General features: G+C 40.6%; 2 protein-coding genes across 2 annotated transcripts; both read right to left on the bottom strand.

The window, feature by feature from the left end:
* Positions 1 to 691: 691 nt before the first annotated feature.
* On the bottom strand, positions 692 to 2,831 carry MED28 (mediator complex subunit 28). Its single transcript, XM_018067771.3, is given in 5 exon segments — positions 692 to 1,036; positions 1,472 to 1,584; positions 2,510 to 2,576; positions 2,680 to 2,744; positions 2,747 to 2,831. Coding segments are annotated over 5 exon segments (528 nt in total). The 3' UTR covers positions 692 to 838.
* Positions 2,832 to 4,215: 1,384 nt separating this feature from the next.
* Positions 4,216 to 19,462, bottom strand: LAP3 (leucine aminopeptidase 3). Its single transcript, XM_018067763.2, has 13 exons — positions 19,300 to 19,462; positions 18,701 to 18,816; positions 18,293 to 18,347; positions 16,173 to 16,278; positions 14,953 to 15,112; positions 12,236 to 12,397; positions 11,089 to 11,247; positions 10,212 to 10,336; positions 8,749 to 8,837; positions 7,313 to 7,415; positions 5,611 to 5,690; positions 4,855 to 4,967; positions 4,216 to 4,745 (listed from the first exon to the last, which is right to left on the bottom strand). The coding sequence occupies exons 1-13, from the start codon at positions 19,420 to 19,422 to the stop codon at positions 4,547 to 4,549; spliced, it is 1,590 nt and encodes a 529-aa protein (XP_017923252.1). The 5' UTR covers positions 19,423 to 19,462; the 3' UTR covers positions 4,216 to 4,546.
* Between the last annotated feature and the right edge of the window lie 1,497 nt (positions 19,463 to 20,959).

Raw genomic sequence — 20,959 nt, 5'->3', positions numbered from 1 at the left:
AGGGCCCAGCTATGTTAGAAATTTTCCGTGAGCGAGGTGTACCTCCAGCCTAACCTCATCCTCTCTCCAACAGCCAGCAAGAGCTGTTCCAACAGATGCAAATAATTAATACAAAACAGCTGCTGCACCTCACTGGTGGTGAAAAGGTAGCAAAAAGGGCAGAATGCTTCTACAGGCTAATACTTTTTATCCCTGCTATCTAGCATTTTCTCCAAAAGGAACTGCTTGATTTGGAAAGTGACTTTGGCACTAGATTTGACAAAAAGACACTTTTAATATATGTAATTAAGAAGATAAAACAGTGTGCAGTAAGTAACACTGAGTGCCTTGGTATCTATGAGCAGATCATCCTGTAACAACCAAATTTGTATATCCCAAGACCCCTTCTGTGAGCTGAACAAAAGTGTGGTGAAGAATGACAATTCACTTCAAAAAAGTACAGTCAAATCTAAGAGTGTTTCTACAGTGGTCCTCGTGGATAATTACTGGATCACATAACATTCAAATCTTCCAGTAAAATCAAACACTAATCTTTGCAAGTATTTTCATCATACCAGCAAAGACAGAGGGAAAACTAGGGCCACCCTCTCTAGAAGGAACAGGATGCATTCTAGGAGACACACGTCTACCAGAAAGCATCGTGAACAGCAAATCTGAATATTTTCCATTGAAATATAAAACCAGTTCATACTTTTGGGAAAAAAAAAAGAAGATAATTTATTTGGCTTATCTTAACTATTTATATTTGTAGTACAAATTACATTATACAAAAAGCATAGAAAGCAAGAACACCACTGCTTTGCACCGTTGAAAATACTGAACTATGTAAAACTGAAGATTATGTTTGCTTCATTGGAGCAGGAATATTCGCAGAGGCTTGTTCCAGGTAAGCTAAAGGACCTTGAGGCATTTCTGCAGGCTTTTTGTGCTGTACACTGATGTCTTCCAGGACCTGTTGCCAGTGTCGCAGTTTACTCAAATGCTTCTGAATTAATGCTTCTTTTCTCTGCAATTCATTTCTTAATTCTGAAACATCCTATGGATGAAAAAAGCGTATTAGTAAATAGATGGTATTCATATGAGCAACCACCTCACATAAAGAGCATCTAATTTTTTTAGCTTGAGTTTTCAAGCTGATCTTATAGTGGAATAATGGAAAAGTGTCCAATGAAACTGCAAATGCACTAGTGCCATTCCCCTAAATCCCATATTTCAGAGATCACTACTGCCAACAAAATCTGACTAACTGGTTTGTCTCTTCCAATGAAACTACCAGCTGTGCTCCAATACTCCACAGAGCAGCAGGCATCCACTTTCTCAAGGATCACAGTGAGAGTTACGTTAGAAGTCAAGTTCTACCAACTTAAGGTACAGCACCATGTTGAAAAACCCAAAATTAATGTGAACAAGGTGACTGATGTGCACAGTTTATCTCGTCTAGCACAAGACAGGTGAATTAATTTAAACATACCTCTTTAATTACTTGTTCTGGTTTCTGAACTGATAGCTGCAGTCTTTTTTGTAGAAAAAAGCATTCAGTTTGTCTTGCAACATCCAGAAACTTTTGGATACACTGATCGACACCTAAACATATATAGCAAAATAGAAAGAACAGATTCAAAAAAAATAAGATATCAGGCTGATAATAGTAGTGATCTGCATGCTATTAAAAATACTTTTCACAGTACTTACTAGAAAGAAAATCTTCAGAATATCTAAAATTTCTTATTTGTAAAATATATTTATTAATGACATATTTATAAAACCAGGATGTGCATTAAGTCTCCATATAAGACACTGCTCTGCAAACTTTCAGAACTTCTTTTAAAGCTGCAAGACAACAACACTTCCAAGTTTTATTACCTGTCTGACAATAACAAGGAATAATAAAATAATTCATGGAACTTGGTTGAATAAAGAAAACATTTCTGCATGCTCAAGCAACAAGCTCAACGTAGGGTTCTCAAATATGAGCATATTGAGGAGAATTCCTATATCACACACTGCTGATTTAGTAATGAAAGCTGTTCCATCCCAGCATACGAATATGACCCAACATCCAGAAAGGAGTTTTCAGAAGTATTTATGCCGTTTTCGACACAGCACTTAAGAGTCAAGCTTCAAAAAATTTTCAGGGACAAGCACACTTCCAAGCAGTCAAGGCCACTTTCCAATCTCTGTTCACACCAGTTCAGTATTTATTCCGCCTCCACGAAGGTGGGTCAGTCAAGCCTTAAAGCACCGCTACGGAGCAGCCTGGGCCGTCCCTTCCCATCTTCTGTTACTGCTCCATACAGCTTCTCAGTTCATCACCCGAGCTCCCTGCATTTGGAACCATGCACTTCACTGTCCGTCAGTCTAATCCCACACGACCCCCGGAGCCAGCCGGCACTCGGACCTCCCCACCAGACCCCGCTCCTTCCCTTCCCGGTGGGTTCCTTTCCTCCCACTGCTGTGAGCAGCGTTCTACCGGGGAAGGGGCGACCCTCAGCTCCCCCCCGGGGCTCACCGGTGCGGATCTCCTCCTGGTCCGTGCCGTTCACGTAGTCCTGGCTCACCAGCGAGGCGAAGCAGGCCTGCGGGACAGGGAAGCACCGTGCTCAGCGCCTGCGGGGGGCGGCGCCGGGAGGGCAGCGCCCGCCCGCCCGCGGCTCCCCCGCCCGCGGCTCCCCCGCTCACCTCAAAGGACGCTTCCAGCTCGTCCACCAGCGTGTTGTTGGGGTTGCGCGGCCCGCGGGCGGCGGGATAAGGCCGGGCGGGCCGGGGCGCCCCGGCGGCGGAGGCGGTCCCGGGGCCTGTGAGCCGAACATGCCGCCCAGCGCGCCCGCCATGGCGGCAGCGGCGCATGCGGGGGCGGGCCGGCGCTGCCCCGCCCGCGGAGCGACCCGGCCCGGGCACCGGGCGGGGGGAACCCGCTCGTGTTAATCACAGGGTCGTCAGGGGTGGAAGGGACCTCTGGAGATCATTCAGTCCAAGCCCTCTGCCAAGGAAGGGACACCTTTTCACACAAGAACGCGTCCAGGCCGGTTTCGAGTGTCTCCAGAGAGGGAGACTCCACAACCTCCCTAGGCAGCCTGTTCCAGTGCCCTGCCACTCTCAGCGTAAAGAAGTTCTTCTTAAGGTTGAGGTGACACTTCTTGTGTTTTAGTTTATGTCCATTACTCCTCATCCTCTCGCCAGGTACGACTGGAAAGAGCCTGGCTCCATCCTCTGGGCACCCGCTTTTGAGATGTTTATATGCATTAATGAGATCCCCTCTCAGTCTTCTCCAGACTAAACGGGCCCAGCTCCCACAGTCTCCCCTCATAAGATGCTCCAGACCCCTCATCATCTTTGTGGCCTCCGCTGGACCCTCTCCAGTAGCTTCTTGTCTTTCTTGTACTGAGGAGCCCAGAACTGGACACAGTACTGCAGATGTGGCCTCACTAGGGCTGAGTAGAGAGTGAAGATCACCTCCCTTGACCTGGTGGCCACACTCTTCCCAGCAGACCCCAGGATACTGCTTGCCTTCCTAGTAACAAAGAGCAGAGACAGCAAAGCCATCCTTCCCAGCAAGACCCTCCTCCTCCAGTCTCTGCCCTGCCCACACCTCACTGCCTCCAGCCTGGGTAAGCACCGGTTCCACATCACTTGTTACAGACCACTGTTTAACAAAAAAACCTGAAAAAACACCCTAAACCAAAACAACCTCCCACCCTCTGGGCCTGAATCCCCCAAATTGTCAAGAAAACATCACCCCATGATTTTAAGTGTCAAGCCTGTTTGATGTTTGAACTGATTCTGGGAATACTGTCCCTGCTGGGAACCCAACAGTCTCACACCAGGAAAGGGGGGAAGCAATAAGATGACAAAAAGTATGTGAGATGGGGGCAGGTTCCCATAAAAACCCCCATGAAACACTAACTTGCATTCATTAATTTTTCTGAAAAACAGTTACAAGACACACTCATGCTGACATGTTTAGAACTAACTATATAATTCTGTGCTGAAGTCATGCTAATCATGCTAATTGCAACAGCCTAAAATGTCTGATGCAGCATCATTTCTGCCTCAATACACACCAAGAGCAGGTTTAATTTTTCTAAGGAAAAATGGCAAAATGGCATTTTTATGAAGACCTTTGCAGAGCTACCTTTCACATCACCCAGAGTGTACCCAAAACTGAGGCACAGCTATGATCTCCTATTGTGCATTCTCTCTCAATCAAAACACATATCCAAATAAGGTATTTATTGCTTACAATAATTATGCTTACTTTATATATAAAGTAGGAGTCCCAATATTTTCCATTATCATGTTTTGGTATTAAATATCTCAATAGTTCAAACAGAGTATTTTTTATTTTAAGATGCATAACATGGGATGACAAATCTCAAAGCTGAGATAATCTTACCCAAGTAATAATTTATAAAATGCATTTTTAGTTAATTAACATAATGAAAATATGCTTGGGGCATTCATTTATGAATAGTACCATTCATTTATGAATAGTACCTTTTAAGATTTTTTTCTTAAGGCAGAGTGGATGATTTTAGAACAAGTATTTTTATTTGGCATTGTGACTGTCTTGACTTAACCGAGCTGCAAACTCTACGAGGGTTCTCGTGGGCCGCCCTGCCATGCCCTTCCGAAGGTAGGGCACCTCATCTTTATTCGACATCACACCAGCAATATCCAAATGAGCCCAGTGAGAGGCAGTCACAAATTCCTTCAGGAATGCGGCAGCTGTGCATGCTCCTCCAGATCTGTGGGAAGTAGAAAAATGTATTGTTTTTAACAGCAACTCCAACAGCACACATATTAAATAAATACACTCAAAGAAAGGGGCACATAAAAGATATTGGTTCACCTTACCTGCTGTACTTTCCAATGTTACTCACATCTGCAAGAGGACAGTCTGTTACTTGTTTTGTGTAATGTTCAAAAAGAGGCATTCTCCAAACTCTGTCCCCTGTCAAAATGCTGGCCTGAAAACGGAACAGTGATAGTTTGGGCAAAATTCTTTTTGCTTAGGTTTGACCAGTCTAAAAATCTTCAGTCCAATATAATATTAGGTATTTGGGAATACACTGCAAAACAAAACAGGAAGTCTTACTTTTTAGGTAATCTAGTGTCAGTCAAAAGGTGACGTCAAAAGGTGACATCCAAAGACCACATTTTTTTATCTGTTTTTTCTTTTTCCTGACAACACAAATCTTTACCCTCAGAGGCTTCCTTGATCCATCACACTTCAGTTACCCACAAGGCCTCTGAATTTCTGTCTCAGTGTTGTTAAGCAAGAACAATTATCTTTTTAACATGAACTAATTACTGTCAGTAGTCCAGAGCTTATGCATATGCAGTAAGTTATCAGAACATGCAGATCCTCGAGATGATCTGCATGCTGTTTGGTGTATGATATCACACCTCACTGAAGAGATGGTAATTAATAGTCAACATTAATTATTTTCAATTAAATACAGTACTGACACCACTCCTACGAAATTTCAAAATGTAATAATATCTCTTTTAGATTTGCATAAAGCCTTTCAGTAATGTACTAACTTTTCAATAACATATATCACTGAATTATTACTACTATGATTTAATAACATAGGTAGGATGGCCTACCTCATAGAGGTGAGTCCAAAGCCAAGATGAATTTGTGAACACCCCAGTCGCAGCAGATCCCAATGCAACATCCATGGCACCTACAGAAACATACCTTCAAGTTTATATGACAAAGGCAAAGGTGGACCTGAGTTATTCCCTGCATCCTGACTCCTCACAGAACTTCCCCTTTTCAATTCCCATTATCAGTAATGGGAACTAATCAGACTGCAAAACCTAAAGATTTTAGTACACTTGTATTTTTAAAAGTTTGAACATTTTTAAAACATTTATATAATCTCACAGGACAAGAAATCATAAAAATTTCGTTTCTCATGAAACTAGATTTTTTATTTCAGCTTGATGTTTCTTAGTAATATTTCTAAGATAATGTATTAAACAACAATATCCTCTAAAAAAATCTAGATATTATTTCCATCTAGAAACTGAGTGGATTTTTTCCAGTTTATAGACCTTTACAATTTTCGAGCTGGTACTTTCCCTTTGTGAATTTCATTTGCATAGATTTTTACACAGTGTCTATGAATTTACTTTAAACTAAAATAATCCTTATCAAAGTACTAAACCATGCCTAAAACTGAGGGACTACATGCATATTTGTCTATTTGATGCCACAGAACTGCTTCTCTAATACCAACACTCAATCCTCAGTGAGATAAAAAAAAAGAAAAAAAAGTAGTTTAACAAAATGATATGTCAAAGAAATTTCTACAGGAGCACAAGGATCCCAAACAGGAATACTTTTATACAAGGCAACAATCTTAAAATCAGTTTCCCTTCCATCTACTGAAATTTTCCACAGAATTTAAACTGGTAGAACTGATGGAACATAATTTAAAGCACTAGCACAGAATTTATATAAAGAATTATTTTGCATAGCATATTCATTAAGTAACACAGTGGACTCATATCTGAACTACTCTTCTATGTTTGCTCTCATTTCAGCTACAGTCACCTCACCCATGACAGCCTGTTACTGTGTGCATGAGATGCATACACAATGCTCTTTTAAAATTTAAACTTATAATTTCACTATTATGCAACTGTAGAGACAAAACAATTAAAACACATTTCATAGTGCCTAAAAAGCATGCAAACTGAACACAAAATAAGAGATACTTCAGTCAAACATGTTCTTGGGAAGATGGTGACTCTCCTGTTATCTACCATCACGGAGACCTGAGCTAGCTCTCGAAGTGGGAGAACTGGTGCTGGCTAGGTCAGAACTCAGGCACTCAGCAGGCCACTCACAAAGAAGCCATTTGGAGTGTTTGGGCTCCAGCATGGCCCTGACATGTGGACCAAGCAGGATCTTCCTCAATGCCACTGTCTCTGCATCACACAGCCCTGGGAGCTGGGAGGGCTTAGCTCAGAAATGGAAGCACAGGGAAACATTGAGCAGAAACATTAAAGTCTGTGTAGGGTTTCCCACTTTTAGTTCCAGTTGGGCTGGGCCAGCTGAGCCCAGCTTCATAGACACTGCTGAGCACATCCCCTCCATGCCAGTCCCTCCCCACTCCCAGAGACACGGTGCAGGTTGTTAGAGCACAAGCTGTGAGCACTGTTCCTGCAACATGTAAAATCATTTCAGTTGCCTTTGAATTAAGGCTGGGTTTATGTACACAGTGCAACTAATCCACAGCCCACCTAATATGTAGCAAAGAACTGATAGCAAACTGAGCAGGGAAGGGAAACTGCTTACCTGTTAAAGTTGCAGCATTCACAATAGCCCTTGCATTAAAATTGTGGGCGTAACAGAGAGCATCAGCTAACAGCAATCTTCCTTCTGCATCTGTGTTATCTACCTTCAGAGGTAAAATTAATAAAAAACAAAAAAACTACTGTAAACATTCCTTTCACTGATGTATTTCTTACATATTATCTTAACTAGCTATAGTGGATACAGGCTCTAGGAAATTCAGGTAATCAAAATTTACTCAAACTACACTAAAAAAAAGAAAAAGTGTTGATACACAGTTATGTTTACAAAATAAAAGCAGATCTGTAGCTGAGGTCAAGTCATCTTTCAGCACTGCAACCTGCTCTGTATGCTGGGCCTCTGTGCTGCTGACTCCTTAGAAGAGCCTGGAAAGGTACCCCAGTGGAACACACAGGCTGGCACACCCAGCAAAGCCCCAGGAATCCCAGAGGCTGAGGTATTGCCAATGAAAACCACAAAGGAGGAGAGGGTACCACTAAAAAGCACCAAGACATGACTGGAAACAGTTCCTTGTTATACTGCTTTCTCTTTGGATCTCATAACTTCTTCCCTCTAAAAAAAATAATCAATTTGCTCCTTTCCCCTTTCACGAAAACTTCATGATGAATTCTGCAAGATTAATTACATGATGTGCTCTGAGCTACTACCACTTTCTTGCCAAGTTTTTCCTGGTTGGGGAATACATGCCCAGTCTTTTCCCTCAGAGCAGAGGGTGACTGAACTCAGTTTTGGGAGATGAACCTCAAAGAACTGGAAGGTTCAGCAAGTCAGGAGGGGCAGAATCACAGAAATCCAGACAGAAAGAAATATTTCTGAATTAAATCAGTGATCTACAGCACAATGACTTTCAGTGCAATTTAATCTATTAGATGAGTATGGAACTGTTGGTAATAAATATGAAATATGTATTTTGGGTAAGCTCCGTTGAACCAACAGCCCCTATGACTCAGAGTTCTGAATGTACAGAGCAGTTTGGCAGTGTAAAGACCTTGGTTACATCAGCAGGAAATTAATAATCTTATGTCTTATACAGATAGCAAGGAATTGTCCTGAAAGGTCTGTTGGAAGCAATTAATGTTATTCATTTAAACTGAGAGCCTATATTTACAAGCATTGTAAAAACCTCTTGTGCTAAAATGAGATTTTCCAGCATGCTCAGTAAATGACCTTACTTTGCAGCTTTTCCTAGCAATTTATAAAACATGTCTCATCTCTTCAATCTAAATTTATATTTGAAAGAATCCTATGATAGCAATTTCTAGTTAATAACATGTTTCTTACATTTTTAAAAAACTGTATATTTGCACTACTTGTCTTTTTAAAGGGTTTTTTCAAACGTGCTCTGATCACAGTCATATAACTTGGTTGATTAAACCAATTCACTAAAAGTATTCAAAATCCAAGTTTCTCATGCATACCTGTATTGTTTTTCCATTTTTGGCTCTAACCACATCCCCAGGCTTGTTTGCCTTACCACTGGGCATATTTTCACAGAGGGGTGCCAAACCTCAGAGACAAAAAGAAAACTACATTACTTGTTTCCTTCTCAGAAAAGATGTAGAAAAAACCCCACTCAGATAAACCCCAAACACCTCTTTAAGAAAACAATACTAGTCTTATCTTGAATTTATGCTCAAAAATTATGCTCCAAGTTTTTTCTGGTTACTGAAAGACAAATGGGGTCTGGTTTTTAATCAGGAAAATTCCTCTGCATGATGCACTACCACACTCTCCCACCTACACCATTTTAACACTAGGATTTACTTCTACTTTATGCTGTGACAAGTGACATTAGAGAAACAATAAATATCATTTTATGTCTCCCACATATAAATAATAGGTCACATGTAAAGGGATTTCTTTCTGAAATGAAAATTAGCGCTTCTCAAATTAACACTGTGAGCCATTCAAGCTCTGCTCATTATAAATAAACATTGTGTAATGTCCAGAGTGGTCCAAGGAGTTGTCATGTAACTCCAACTGTAACAAGAGCAACTAGAGATGAGCAAAAAAGAGGGTCAGTGTCAAAACTCCAACTGCAAATGGGATCATGGGATGAAATGCACTTCACCACAAGGTCCACAAGTGGACCACCTCTCTCGAGTTGATTTACTACAGACTTGCTCCACTGACAGCCCTTCCCATCACACTTCCAAGTGAGGAATGCCGCGAGGATGTGTGTGTGCACCGCTGCCCTCTACTGGTTGAAACATAGAAGTAACTAAAATATCAAAGTCGAGTTTTTCAAACGTAAAACTTATCCCAGATCTGGTTACATGTCATCACCACCTGGTTTTGCCACGATTCCTGAATAAGCTCATTTAATTTTAGCTCTGCAGGAAAAATAAGCCTTTTTTCCCGAAAAAAAAATAAGCATTGCTCATACTTAACAGTATCAGCAGACTGGGTTTTTTTGTTTTAGTTTTCTGCTGAGATATTCACTTGAGAAAATAAGAGCTCACCCCTCTTCCTGTTCAACTGTGGCAAACAGCCATGGAGGTAGCTCAGCTAACTCCTTTAATTTTAATTGCTTATACAGACATCCACATTCCTTCTTGTAATGAAGGATCAACACTTTGAAAAACTCATTGAGAATATGTTTATTGACAATCATTTCTCTCCTAAGGTCTAAAAATCCTGCCTTCAAAATCTTAATTCAGTGTTGCAATATTTTACTCAAGCAAAGCTAGTTTTTGGTTCAAGCAAAGATATATTTTTTGATATGCAAATAAAAATGGAAAAGAGGCTGAGCAAGGGAATGAGAGAAGTAGGTCTGCAAGAGCCCAGGATGTTTCTACGAGGCCGTCACCACTGCTGATACTAGAAAATTACAAAATGTTGTAAAATTAAGATTTTTGGGTTCTCTGACAAACACACTTACCAATTATGTTTAGAGGTAGATTTAAAGTGGCTGCTGTCACAATGGCTGAACAGACAGTTGCTGCCCCCCCCATATCTGCTCTCATGGCGTCCATTCCCGATGACGGCTTCAGTGAGATGCCACCACTGGAACACAGAGCACAAGTGTCACCCAACGTGTGCAAGTTTGATGTTGCATATTGATATAATAATATTGATAATATTCTGTCCACCAGTATGCTTAACACCAAGTATCAGTAAATGCTAGACCTGGTGTTTGCAAATACTCCTGCAACCCTAGTAAGTATACTGAAAGCAAGGTATCTGGGTTTTCATTTCAATGTCCCTGAGATATTTCCTCATAATTAGGAGACTATAAAAATCCATGTAACCTGCAGTGGACTAACTCAATGGTCTTCATAATAGCAGAAGTGCACAAAACAAGGACAAAACAGTGCACTTGGTAAAATCAATCTATGGAAGGGGAATAGACTGGTAAATTCTTCAGTAATATGTGACATGGAAAGCAGTTATAAGGAACTATTTCCTATTTCCTTAAGCATCACCTAGATGTCCAGTGGCATACTGCAATTCCAAACATGTAAATTCTGTATACAGAGATTTGTTCAGGACAACAGAAAATAGCATGTTCTTTGAGGTTTTTTCCCCTGAATTTCCATTTTCCCCTTACAAGATGATGGCATATCAATTGCTACAATTCCTTTGTACAACCAATCTTGTTTCATCCCCAGAAAAGGCAGCACAAGCTACTATCTGAGGCAAGTTCAATGGAATGGCATTGGAAGATGTGCTGAGCAAAGAAAAAGCATCTCCCTGTTGAACATGAATAGTAGGAAAACATTTCCTCCCTCTAGTCATTAAAATATTAGCATACATACCTGTCAAATGTAACTCCTTTTCCTACAAATACCAATGGGGAGTCATCTGTATTAGCAGCCCCTAAATAGTGAATCTCCAGAAAGATGGGAGGTTCACTTGAACCCTTAGCTACACTCAGGAATGCTCCCATCTGTTCTGTTGTTATCCAAGACTCCGGCCTGGAACAGAAATATATATTAATTTATTTTTTTTTTGTAGTTGGACACTTTGACCAAGGTGATTGTTTTTAAGACATAACAAATCTTGAAGGTTCGTACACAAACCATTTTATTTTAGTTAGTTATTTTGGAAACTGTAATTTAAATCTTATTATTATTACCTTTTGTGTGAGGCAGAAAAATACTTCCTCAAAGTTGCTCCTCGATCTTTGTTTTGCCTTGTTTAAAAAGCAGCCAAAACGAAACAGCAGAACAACAGCTTGTCTACAGCTGCTGCATCAGAAACTTTACACTTCCACTTGCCTAGTAGGTGAAGTAACAGTATCACAGGAAGTTACAGTTTAGCTTTCTACTAGCAACACAGTTAACTATAGGCAAAGTTGATTTCCCTCAGTCTTTCGCTTGTCAACAAAACAGCCTCTAAGACCTGCACAACCACTTTCATTTCCACTGAAGAGCAGAAAGTAGAAATGTAGGGACAAGAAGCACTAGCTGTGCAAATCCAATTGCAAGGGCTTTTACGGCTCCAACTCAACATTTTTAAATCTTTACCCCCAACAGTAACAACAATAAATAGAGGATGTTTCATTGCCACAAAAAAAAAGCAAAGGTATGTTTAAAACCTAATTGGGAAGAAAACAAAAGGTACCTAATATTTGCCCTCTATTCACTGAGTCTTTATCAGGCTGCCTTTCACAGCACACGTGTTAATTAAGCAGTAATTGACTGCATGAATAATTGACAGTTAATCATTTTACTGCATTACAGTATTGCTTCCTCTGCAAACTAGCATCTCACCTTCTAATCCTGAGAGTAGATTGCAGTCTGGGCACCCCTCATGCTTTTTTCCCAAACCCTCACTGCTTTTGTCATTTGAAGTAGCAGAGAGAAAATAAGAGACAACTGCAGCCTTGAGTAACCTGGAAGGTATCTCATCTTACAGTCATGGTTCTCTACCCTGTAAAGGAGTTATTTCAGTGGAATTTACCTTATATGGACCTTCACATTGCTGAAACTTCTGAGCTTCTGTTCAATATGTTCAGCAAATTTGATTGGAGTTATATAATTAGCTGGAGCCTCCATAAGGTATCGAGCAAGGTTCTGACCCTCAGCATAGATAACCCCTTTTTGCCAGGCTTCACTTTCAGCACTAAACAACACACAATAATCAGGATTATACTCATTTGCAAAAGTAAGATGTTGTCCGCATTCATATATTCTCTCCTTTCTGAAAATGCAGTATCATTAATTTGGAGCAATTAAGAATATCATAGTTATCGTACTACAAGGAATTTAGTATGAGATTCAAGGTACATCTAGTCCAGTAACTCATCTGTGGTTCTAGTCAGTGCCAAATGCTTCAGAAAAAAGTAGAAAAATCCTGGAGCAGACAGATGTAAAATTATCTGTCTGATACATTAGGTCTTGTCCTAATCCTCAGTATTTAGAGATAGGCTTAAATCCTTAAGCATGAAGATTAACACACCTTCCAAAATTTGTAATCACATTATTTGTAACAGCCCTAAAAGTTTTTATTTACCACATAAAGCCTCCAATTCTAGTTTTCCATTTACTGAAATATGATTATGCAATAAGAGTGGAATTTGGATCTCATTTCACAGCACACTCAAGGCATTTCACTAAGAATGACAGAGCAAACGTTCACAAAGTTGCCTGTATAGGAAAATGGGGAAGTCGCTCTGGTTACTTTGCAAGACAATCAGTACAAAACCTTTCATTTTACTGAGACAGAGCTGAAAACCTGACTTGCTTTACAGGACATCACAAAGCAGGACATTCAGCTGGATTCCACCTCTCAAAAGAGCAGGACAGTGATGGAGGAAACCAGGAGGAATATGGAAGTATTGCCTGGATATGGAGGTATGCAATTAAGAAGCCAAATCTCAGCTGGCAATTGAAATTGGGAAGAAGTGGGAAAGGTAACAAGGGGACTTCAACAGGTACACCATCAGCAAACAAGGCATTATGGGGAGCACCTGAAATGGGGAAGGTAAACCACCATTCACAGGGGCCATGACAAGGTGGAGTAACACCCCAAGGGGAACACTGAGAAGTCTAACAAAGACTGGGGTAAAGTCCTGTACCTGGGACAGGACAGCTCTACACAACAGTCAGGCTGGACACTGACTAAGCAGAAAGCAAAACCGCAGAAAAGAACCTGGGAGTACTGGTAGACAAGTTGAACAGGAATAAGCAGTGCATAACTGCAGCAAAAAAGGCCAACCACATGCTGGGGATTAGAGCCAGCATGCTAAGGGAAATAATTATTTACTTCCTTAGCATTTGTGAGGCTGCATCCAGCTATGTCCACTTTTGAGTTCCAGAATACAAACCCAACACTGATAAACTGGAGAAAGTGCAAAGGAGGGCCTCTAAGAAGGGCAGGGAGCAGCAGCACATGGCATATGAGGAGAAGCTAAAGGAACTGTGTTTGTTTCACCTAAAGAAGAAAAATTCAGGAAAGAGCTAATTGCAGTCTTTCCTATAATCTTAAATAGGATTCATAGAAAAGATGAAGACAGACACATCTCAGAGTTGCACATTAGGACAGTAGCAGACAATGGTCTCTAGATTCAACATGGAAAACTGCAACAGCACATAAAGAAAAAAAATCACCGTGAGTGTATTTAAGCACTAGAACAGATGGCCTAGTGAGGTTGTGGAAATTTCATCTCTGGAGATAATAAAATATGGACTAAACAAAAGCCTGATCAACCTGACTGAGCTTTAAAGTTGTATGTAATGTCCAGGTTATCCCTAATTCGAGTAGGAGCTGGACTGGATGACCTCCAGAAGTCCTTTCCAACCTAAATTACTATATACAGAAATGACTTCCAGTGTCTTAAGTGGTGATAGGACCATCTATGTTTTCAGGCAATGTTTCTTTGATATAAACATAATTGGCTACCAAACTATCTGCTGTGTTACAAAATGGGAATAGTGTTGGATGTAGCTTATCAAGACACCCTTAAATCAAGACATTTTTATTTTAATTCACTAACTTTTTCATAAGGAAGGACTTGTTCCTGTTTAAAGTATACACAGGAAACACCTCTCCTCTGCATGACAGAATATCCAATACAGAATGTCCGAAGTCCACTCTGACAACTGTTCTAAAACCAAAAGCTCTGATTCTACTTTCTGCTATGAAGTAACAGTGATGCCTGTTTAGAGACCAGAAGCATCCAAGCTTCTCGCACTGTAGTCTGTGAATAGAAATGTAACAATTGAACTGTGTAAAATATCCATCGTGACATGGCCTGGTGTCAATTAGCATTTCCCAATTCTCAAAAGGATTTATCCATTCATGGGCTTTAAAATACCTCTGCTCCACAATTTGGGCACAGAGTACCAACAAAAGTCCTTGTATGTTACAACTATGCTTTGAGCAATATTTTACTTTTATTTTTATCCTGGGCCTTCTTTTCTACGAAGCAGCATTTATTTACCCTTAACCTTGCAACATGACATACTAACAAAACACACAGAACAAATACCATAAATAGACTTGAGATGTTAAATACTTCAGGCAACTCAAATGAGTAGGAGGAGTTAAGAGGGAAACTGTTGCTGGTCTTATTCTTTCAGTTTTGTTTTTCTCCTGCACAAGCATGCCATGCATACAGTTCTATAAATAAACAAATAAACAGATAAATAAATAGGCAAGCTTTCCTTTGCCATCACCTTCCATGAAGCTGAGGAGTAACTATAGGTTTCTTTTTTTGCTTCAGCTCATTATATTCATGCAATCCAAGGACAGCACCTTCTGCAGCTGATTGTGCATCTCCACAGGGGTCTACTTCAACACAAGGGATCTCCAGGTCTTGGATCTGCCTACAGCCAACTGAAAAATACATTACAGAACTAGTAGTCCAAGCACAGAACAGCAAAACGGTGTCTGAGATGATCATTGTGACATTTTAAGGAAAAAAATAATTGTAACTCAAGATATCTGAGTTTGTAAGTCAGTCAATTAAAGAGATCGTGCAGTAGAATAATTGAAAATGCTAATGACATATACTGACAAATATGACTAAAAATATCTGATGAATTATAACGATTCAAGCATTTCACAAGAATAAAAAAGAAAGTTCACAGTTGTTCACAGCTCATTCTATAGCAAAGCAAAGCTCTATCATTCTGGAGTACTACGAATTATGACTACCTACAGGTAGCAGAAATTTGCCATAACTTATATTTTTGCCAAGAATATGACTACTCCTCCTTCAAGATGAGTTTACATACATTTTTATAAACAAACAAATTCCATAAATTCTGTTTTGTACCCAAATAATTTAACAGTCTTTTGGCAGCTACTGGCTAGTGATTTGGACATAAAGCTTTCATCCAGTCAGAGATTATAAACTCTGTAGTGAGAATTCTTTTTATTCTTGTTTTATACACGCTTAGATGCAGCAGTCATCCTTGATTAAAATAAAGGCCTCCTCTGCCTATGACAGATAACATACTGAACCATACTGCTGCTGTTGTGAAAGATATTAGCTTAAAACACAAATATCTTAGTTATGGACTAAGCAGCAGAAGTAAATGTATGTGCATATTTAAGTACAGAGTGAGCACAAAGTGAATGGGTGATACTCTCAGGCTTCAAAGTAGTAATTAGACAAGTGCCTTTTCAGTATCACACTGTTTAGAGAAGTTATTTGATACAAATAACTGCAGTTACCTGTCTGCAGATTTGATTTACATGCGCCATAATTCTTTGCTCACTGAGGAAAAATTTACATGAATATCAGTGACAAGTAAATGCATTTACCAAACGAGGCAGTAAGTTGTGCAGTTCAAAACAAAGGCATATCTAGACTGGCTCTTCAAAAATGGAGCATGCTGCACCACTGCAATTGTTTTATAGACAAAATGCTTCAGAAAATTTAATAGTTAACCTGCAACAGCGGCACGAATATTTTCTTTGCCTTCATTCCAGTTTTCTTGGTCATTTACTCCAGCATTCTTCTTACCCAAGCCAACTACCACCACACTCGGAAAGTCCTAGATGAAGCCAACACACAAACAGACTTGCTTTCCTCATTGTTACAGCAGAGTTGTTATAAAGACTTTACTTTCCAAATCAAACCAAGCACAGCATTAAAATACATTCAGTACTTTTTCTACAGTAGGTGCGTTTCATTAAGAGTGCCCATATGGTGCCACTGTCCTGTGCTCCCAATCATTTTCCACAGGCATGCAGCCAGTTACTCTGTTATCCAGTTAATAATTATGTGCATTGCAGCAGACTGGGCTTTATGCTCAACATGTAGTAAATTTGGTACTCATAAAAGTAAGCAAGCTCAAGAGTCCTTGGAAAGCAGATCCAGCTTTCCAGCTGCAACAAAGGCCAGAACTGAGCTGGAGAATTGTAACCTTTCTGGCATAGTACTATGTTCAAGGAAATAAAACCACTTTGAAAGCTGAGTCTGTTAGCTCATCTCAGGAGCCGTGCTGGCATGATTTGACAGGTAGCAAACCAAAGCTGCACAGAGGTACAGCTCTTCGGAACTCAGGAAAACAATGTAGCATAGAAGACTAAATGCTTGCCTTATAAGCTGCTACTGGAAGGCAAAAAGGAAGAAGTAGCAAAGATAAAAGCAGCCTTATAAGAAGGAAGTCAAATTTGTATAAAACTCAAATTTGTATTAAAAGTTTTATATATGAACGTGTATATATATATATATATTTCCACAGCTCTGAAAAGAAATGAAGTTAGTCTTTCCCTTCCATCTCTGTCAGCGTCTAACAATGAGCTTTCAAACTACTACACGATAGTAAAATCTTTTAGTCCACAAGATGCTGAAACTCGTGTTAACTTTCCAGAAGGTCAGTGATTCCAGTTAACACTGTTTTAGTTACCACTATTTTACAACACACTTAGAAAAGTGTGTAAGGCCAAATTCTCCTGTCTTCTCTTGCAGATTCACTACCCACTTCAGAGCCTATCCAGTATGCAGAACAGGGATAACGGGATCCTTAGTGCACTCACTCAACTTCCATGAAATTTCTGAGAGCCTTTTTACTGAGTCCAGTGTCAGCTGCATGGGGTGTCTGCACAGGAATTTCTACATGGTAAGTAATACTCTCTACAAATGAATTTATTTAAGGTTATTTAAGTAGCCCTAATGTAAGATTCGGGTACTTAGACAGGGACACATAGTGTCATTACATGCCTGCCTAGGCCTAGCTACTACTCTAAAAAGGCACAAATAGTATCATATTGGCCAGTTTCACATGCATGCAGTAAATGTATTAGGGCTTCTCAAATGGCACCAAAAGCCTGATTCTGAGCAGATGACTCCCCATCTCATACCTCTGTGATCCACTATGTCTGTGCAGACAAAGTCCTGCTTGAAGAACACTCCCATGTCTTGTTTTCAGAGGTTTCAAGCACACAACTTTGACACCTCCAATGAAAGCTTATGATGGGACTACCTTGAGTTAGAACTGTTATATGGAAGGTCTTTGCAGCTATTGGTACACCTTCAGGCACTCACTCCTCCCAGATGCGGGAAGCACAGTGGAATCATAGAATATCCTGAGTTGGAAGGGACCCACAAGGATCATTGAGTCCAAATCTTGACCCTACACAGGACATCCCAAGAATCACATGATGTGCCTGAGAACATTGTCCAAATGCCCCTTGAACTCTGGCAGGCTTGATTCTGTGACTACTTCCCTGGGGAGCCTGTAGAAGTCAGATCCAAAACTGCTGTGTTTCAGCTCATTCAGTAAGCAGTTATTCAGAGTAGAGTACCTTTGGAGCAGACTCGTTTACATCCTCTCAATTTGCAACACACCAGAGGGAGTACAGGACTTTGCAAAAGGCCATGCAAACATGGGTAGTGCAGAACAGGAGGCTTCAATAAGAACTACATTTTTGTTGAGAGAGGCAAGAGGGGGGAAGAAGAGCAGGCCATTTATAAAAGCACAGCAGTGAACTTAGCTTAAAATTAGATGTAAGGGCAAACTTCACACATTAATCAACTAGCACGCAAAAATGCTAAGTTCATACCTGATGCAAACCATGAAATACGCGTGTTTTGCCTTTCTTCAAAGGTGGCCCACATCTAGGACACAAAAAGATTCCTTCAATACGAAAGTCCTTACTGGTGATAAATCTTATGGTACTACATTCACTCCACAACTACACAGTATGCCACACAAATGTACTGGGATGCTTGGCTCAGTGCTCATTCACAGTCAGGTCTCTACAGAGGACAGGTCCCCTGAAACATCTTGCACGTTTCCTCAGCGTTTAGTTTTATCATGGGAATTCCCCTCCAAACTGTTTGGCCTGGTAGAAGCAAATATCAGCCTGACAGTTACACGGACACAAACACTAATAACGAAAAAAACCCCATCATTCCCATTGGTGTTTGTAAGTACTTTAATTCATTTCAGAAGCTTATCACACACTTACAGGGACAGAAGTTCTCTCAGCTTTCCAGATACGAGTCTATCAAAAGCATCTCCTGCAGCAGTGAATTGGGCAGCACCATCATCCTTTTCACTTGAGTAGACTCCCAGAACAAGACCCTGGAAAAGGACACACATTAATGTAAACAACACAAAATTTGGAGACCCATCAGAGGCAGCAAGCACACTGTTCAAACCATTGCTACTTCTGCATTTATTTATCTCATGTTATCTATTTATCTAACACGATGCACAGAGCAACACCTGGTAAACCAGGATCAACTGCTACAACTACTTTCAAGTGTGAAAAAAGAAACTAGATACAACATAACTAAAGTTATAATAATTTTTCCGAACACATAGAGATAAATAAAGACAAAACCTCTTCTAATCGGTAATTTTAAGTGCAAAAGGGTTTCTCCGCCCCCCTCCCCCCAAAGCAGATCTCCATCCAGGGGCACCAAGGAGGAGCACAGGGAGTCGCACCCCTCCTGGCTCAGCTCCGGGGGGCACAGCGACCCCGCTCAGCCGTGAGCCGCAGGACCGAGCGGGAGGAAGGGACCCGCTCCCACCACCGCCTCCTGCCCCGGCTCAGCCCCTCACCTTCCCGCCGGCCCCTCGGCTGTAGCCCCGCGGAGCGGGACCCTGCGCCGGGCAGCTGCAGGCCAGGGGCAGGTCCCGGCTGAGGCGGCGCGCAGCCACCCTACGCACACAGGGCAGCAGCATGGCAGGGAGCAGAACGGGAAAGGAAAGGAGGTAAGCAGGAAGGCAGCAGCACCGCCCGGCCCCGGCGCGCCCAGCGCCTCATCAGCCGGCGCCGCGCGGGGCGGTGCCCGCGGCTGGGAAGGGCCGGGACTGAGAGCGGGAGGCGGGAGCGCTTCCCGAGTTAGTACCCGGAGCGGGGGGAGCTGAGGTTTCCTGCTTGTGTACGGGAGGTGATCAGGATTCTCGTAGCATGCTCTAGATGGGTATGCGCGCTTCTCTTTGGGGTTTATCACAGAGTTAAAAAAATCAGCCCTAGTCTGCTTACTGCACGTTTAATTTGTGTACTGAAGATTAAAATGTAAATTACTTAGGAAAAAAATAAAGCTTTATTGCAAATACACATTGTTTTCTAAGACAAAGCAGTACAATCCCAGATTGAAATTACAAGGGGAAAAAAAAGAAGAGTGGTAAGTGAAAATAAAATAAAAAAACAAACAGTAAGAATGACTATGGTTATATTTTATCAGGAAAAATTACACTGGAATGCTCGGTCATCACTGTAATGTCAGAAGTGGATTTATGCTTCTCTAGTAAAAACACTGTATGGAAAAGAACTGTTTGGAGTTTGCTGATCATTATTGTATTGTCAGTCTGAAAGGCAATGAACATGCACTGGACTTTAACTTTAGGTGATCCAGATTTCTTTTTGTTTCTTTCTTTCTTTCCCTGCTGCCAAAGTGTGAAACATAATAGTAATAGATAATAAATAATTCATTTTTATATGTGAGAATGAATCATACACCTTGCTACACTATGTATAACAATGTTTGCTTTTCCGTACATTTGTAACTGGAGTTATGCTGTTAGACCAGCAGAACATGATGAAGAAGGAGCTGGGCCTGTTCTCTAGAAGTCCATTGAACTTCTCACCTAATAGCTTTTTCCATGAAGTGGTACAGAGAGAAATAACATGTTTTGTTAAGGACAGCGGCACTCAGAAACAATGATTGAGGAAATTGCATCCAATTTGATTTGTCTTGTAAAATTTCATTTTTTAACATTAAACCATTTAGAGAAGCGAAGTGGTAATTGGTTTTTAACTTCATTTATTTTGGCAAGGCTCTTGGATACAATGAACAGTTTCTTAGTCCGTTGAAGGATGGCTCCATAGTTTCATTACATATTTAGCACTTCTGTATATTATTCTGCACATACAAATTAAGTGGATATTTTCAGGGTAAATAAAGTCGTCTTTAATTTTATGGAAAGATAGGATTGGACCCATCATCTCTTCAAAATTCTGGGCAGGTATTGCTCATAAATGTTCTCATTCAGGATTTCAATTCTTCCAAATTAAGAAGTGCCTCCAAAGTATTAATTTCCACATGTCAAGCGTGACTATGATCAGATACACTATGTGAAGTGTAACTAAAAGGTATGTAAATAAAGTAGATCACACATATAAGCTGAACATTTTTGTAAATACAACATTTTGTACAAGGGAGAGCTGAAAAGGTCTAAGTGGTAGACTTACCTATTGTTACCTCAAGGTGTGCTT

Source organism: Manacus vitellinus, unplaced genomic scaffold (genome assembly GCF_001715985.3).
Source record: "Manacus vitellinus isolate BGI_N305 unplaced genomic scaffold, ASM171598v3 scaffold_0_pilon, whole genome shotgun sequence".
Classification (NCBI taxonomy): domain Eukaryota; kingdom Metazoa; phylum Chordata; class Aves; order Passeriformes; family Pipridae; genus Manacus; species Manacus vitellinus.
This window is presented reverse-complemented; position numbering and strand designations above follow the sequence as displayed.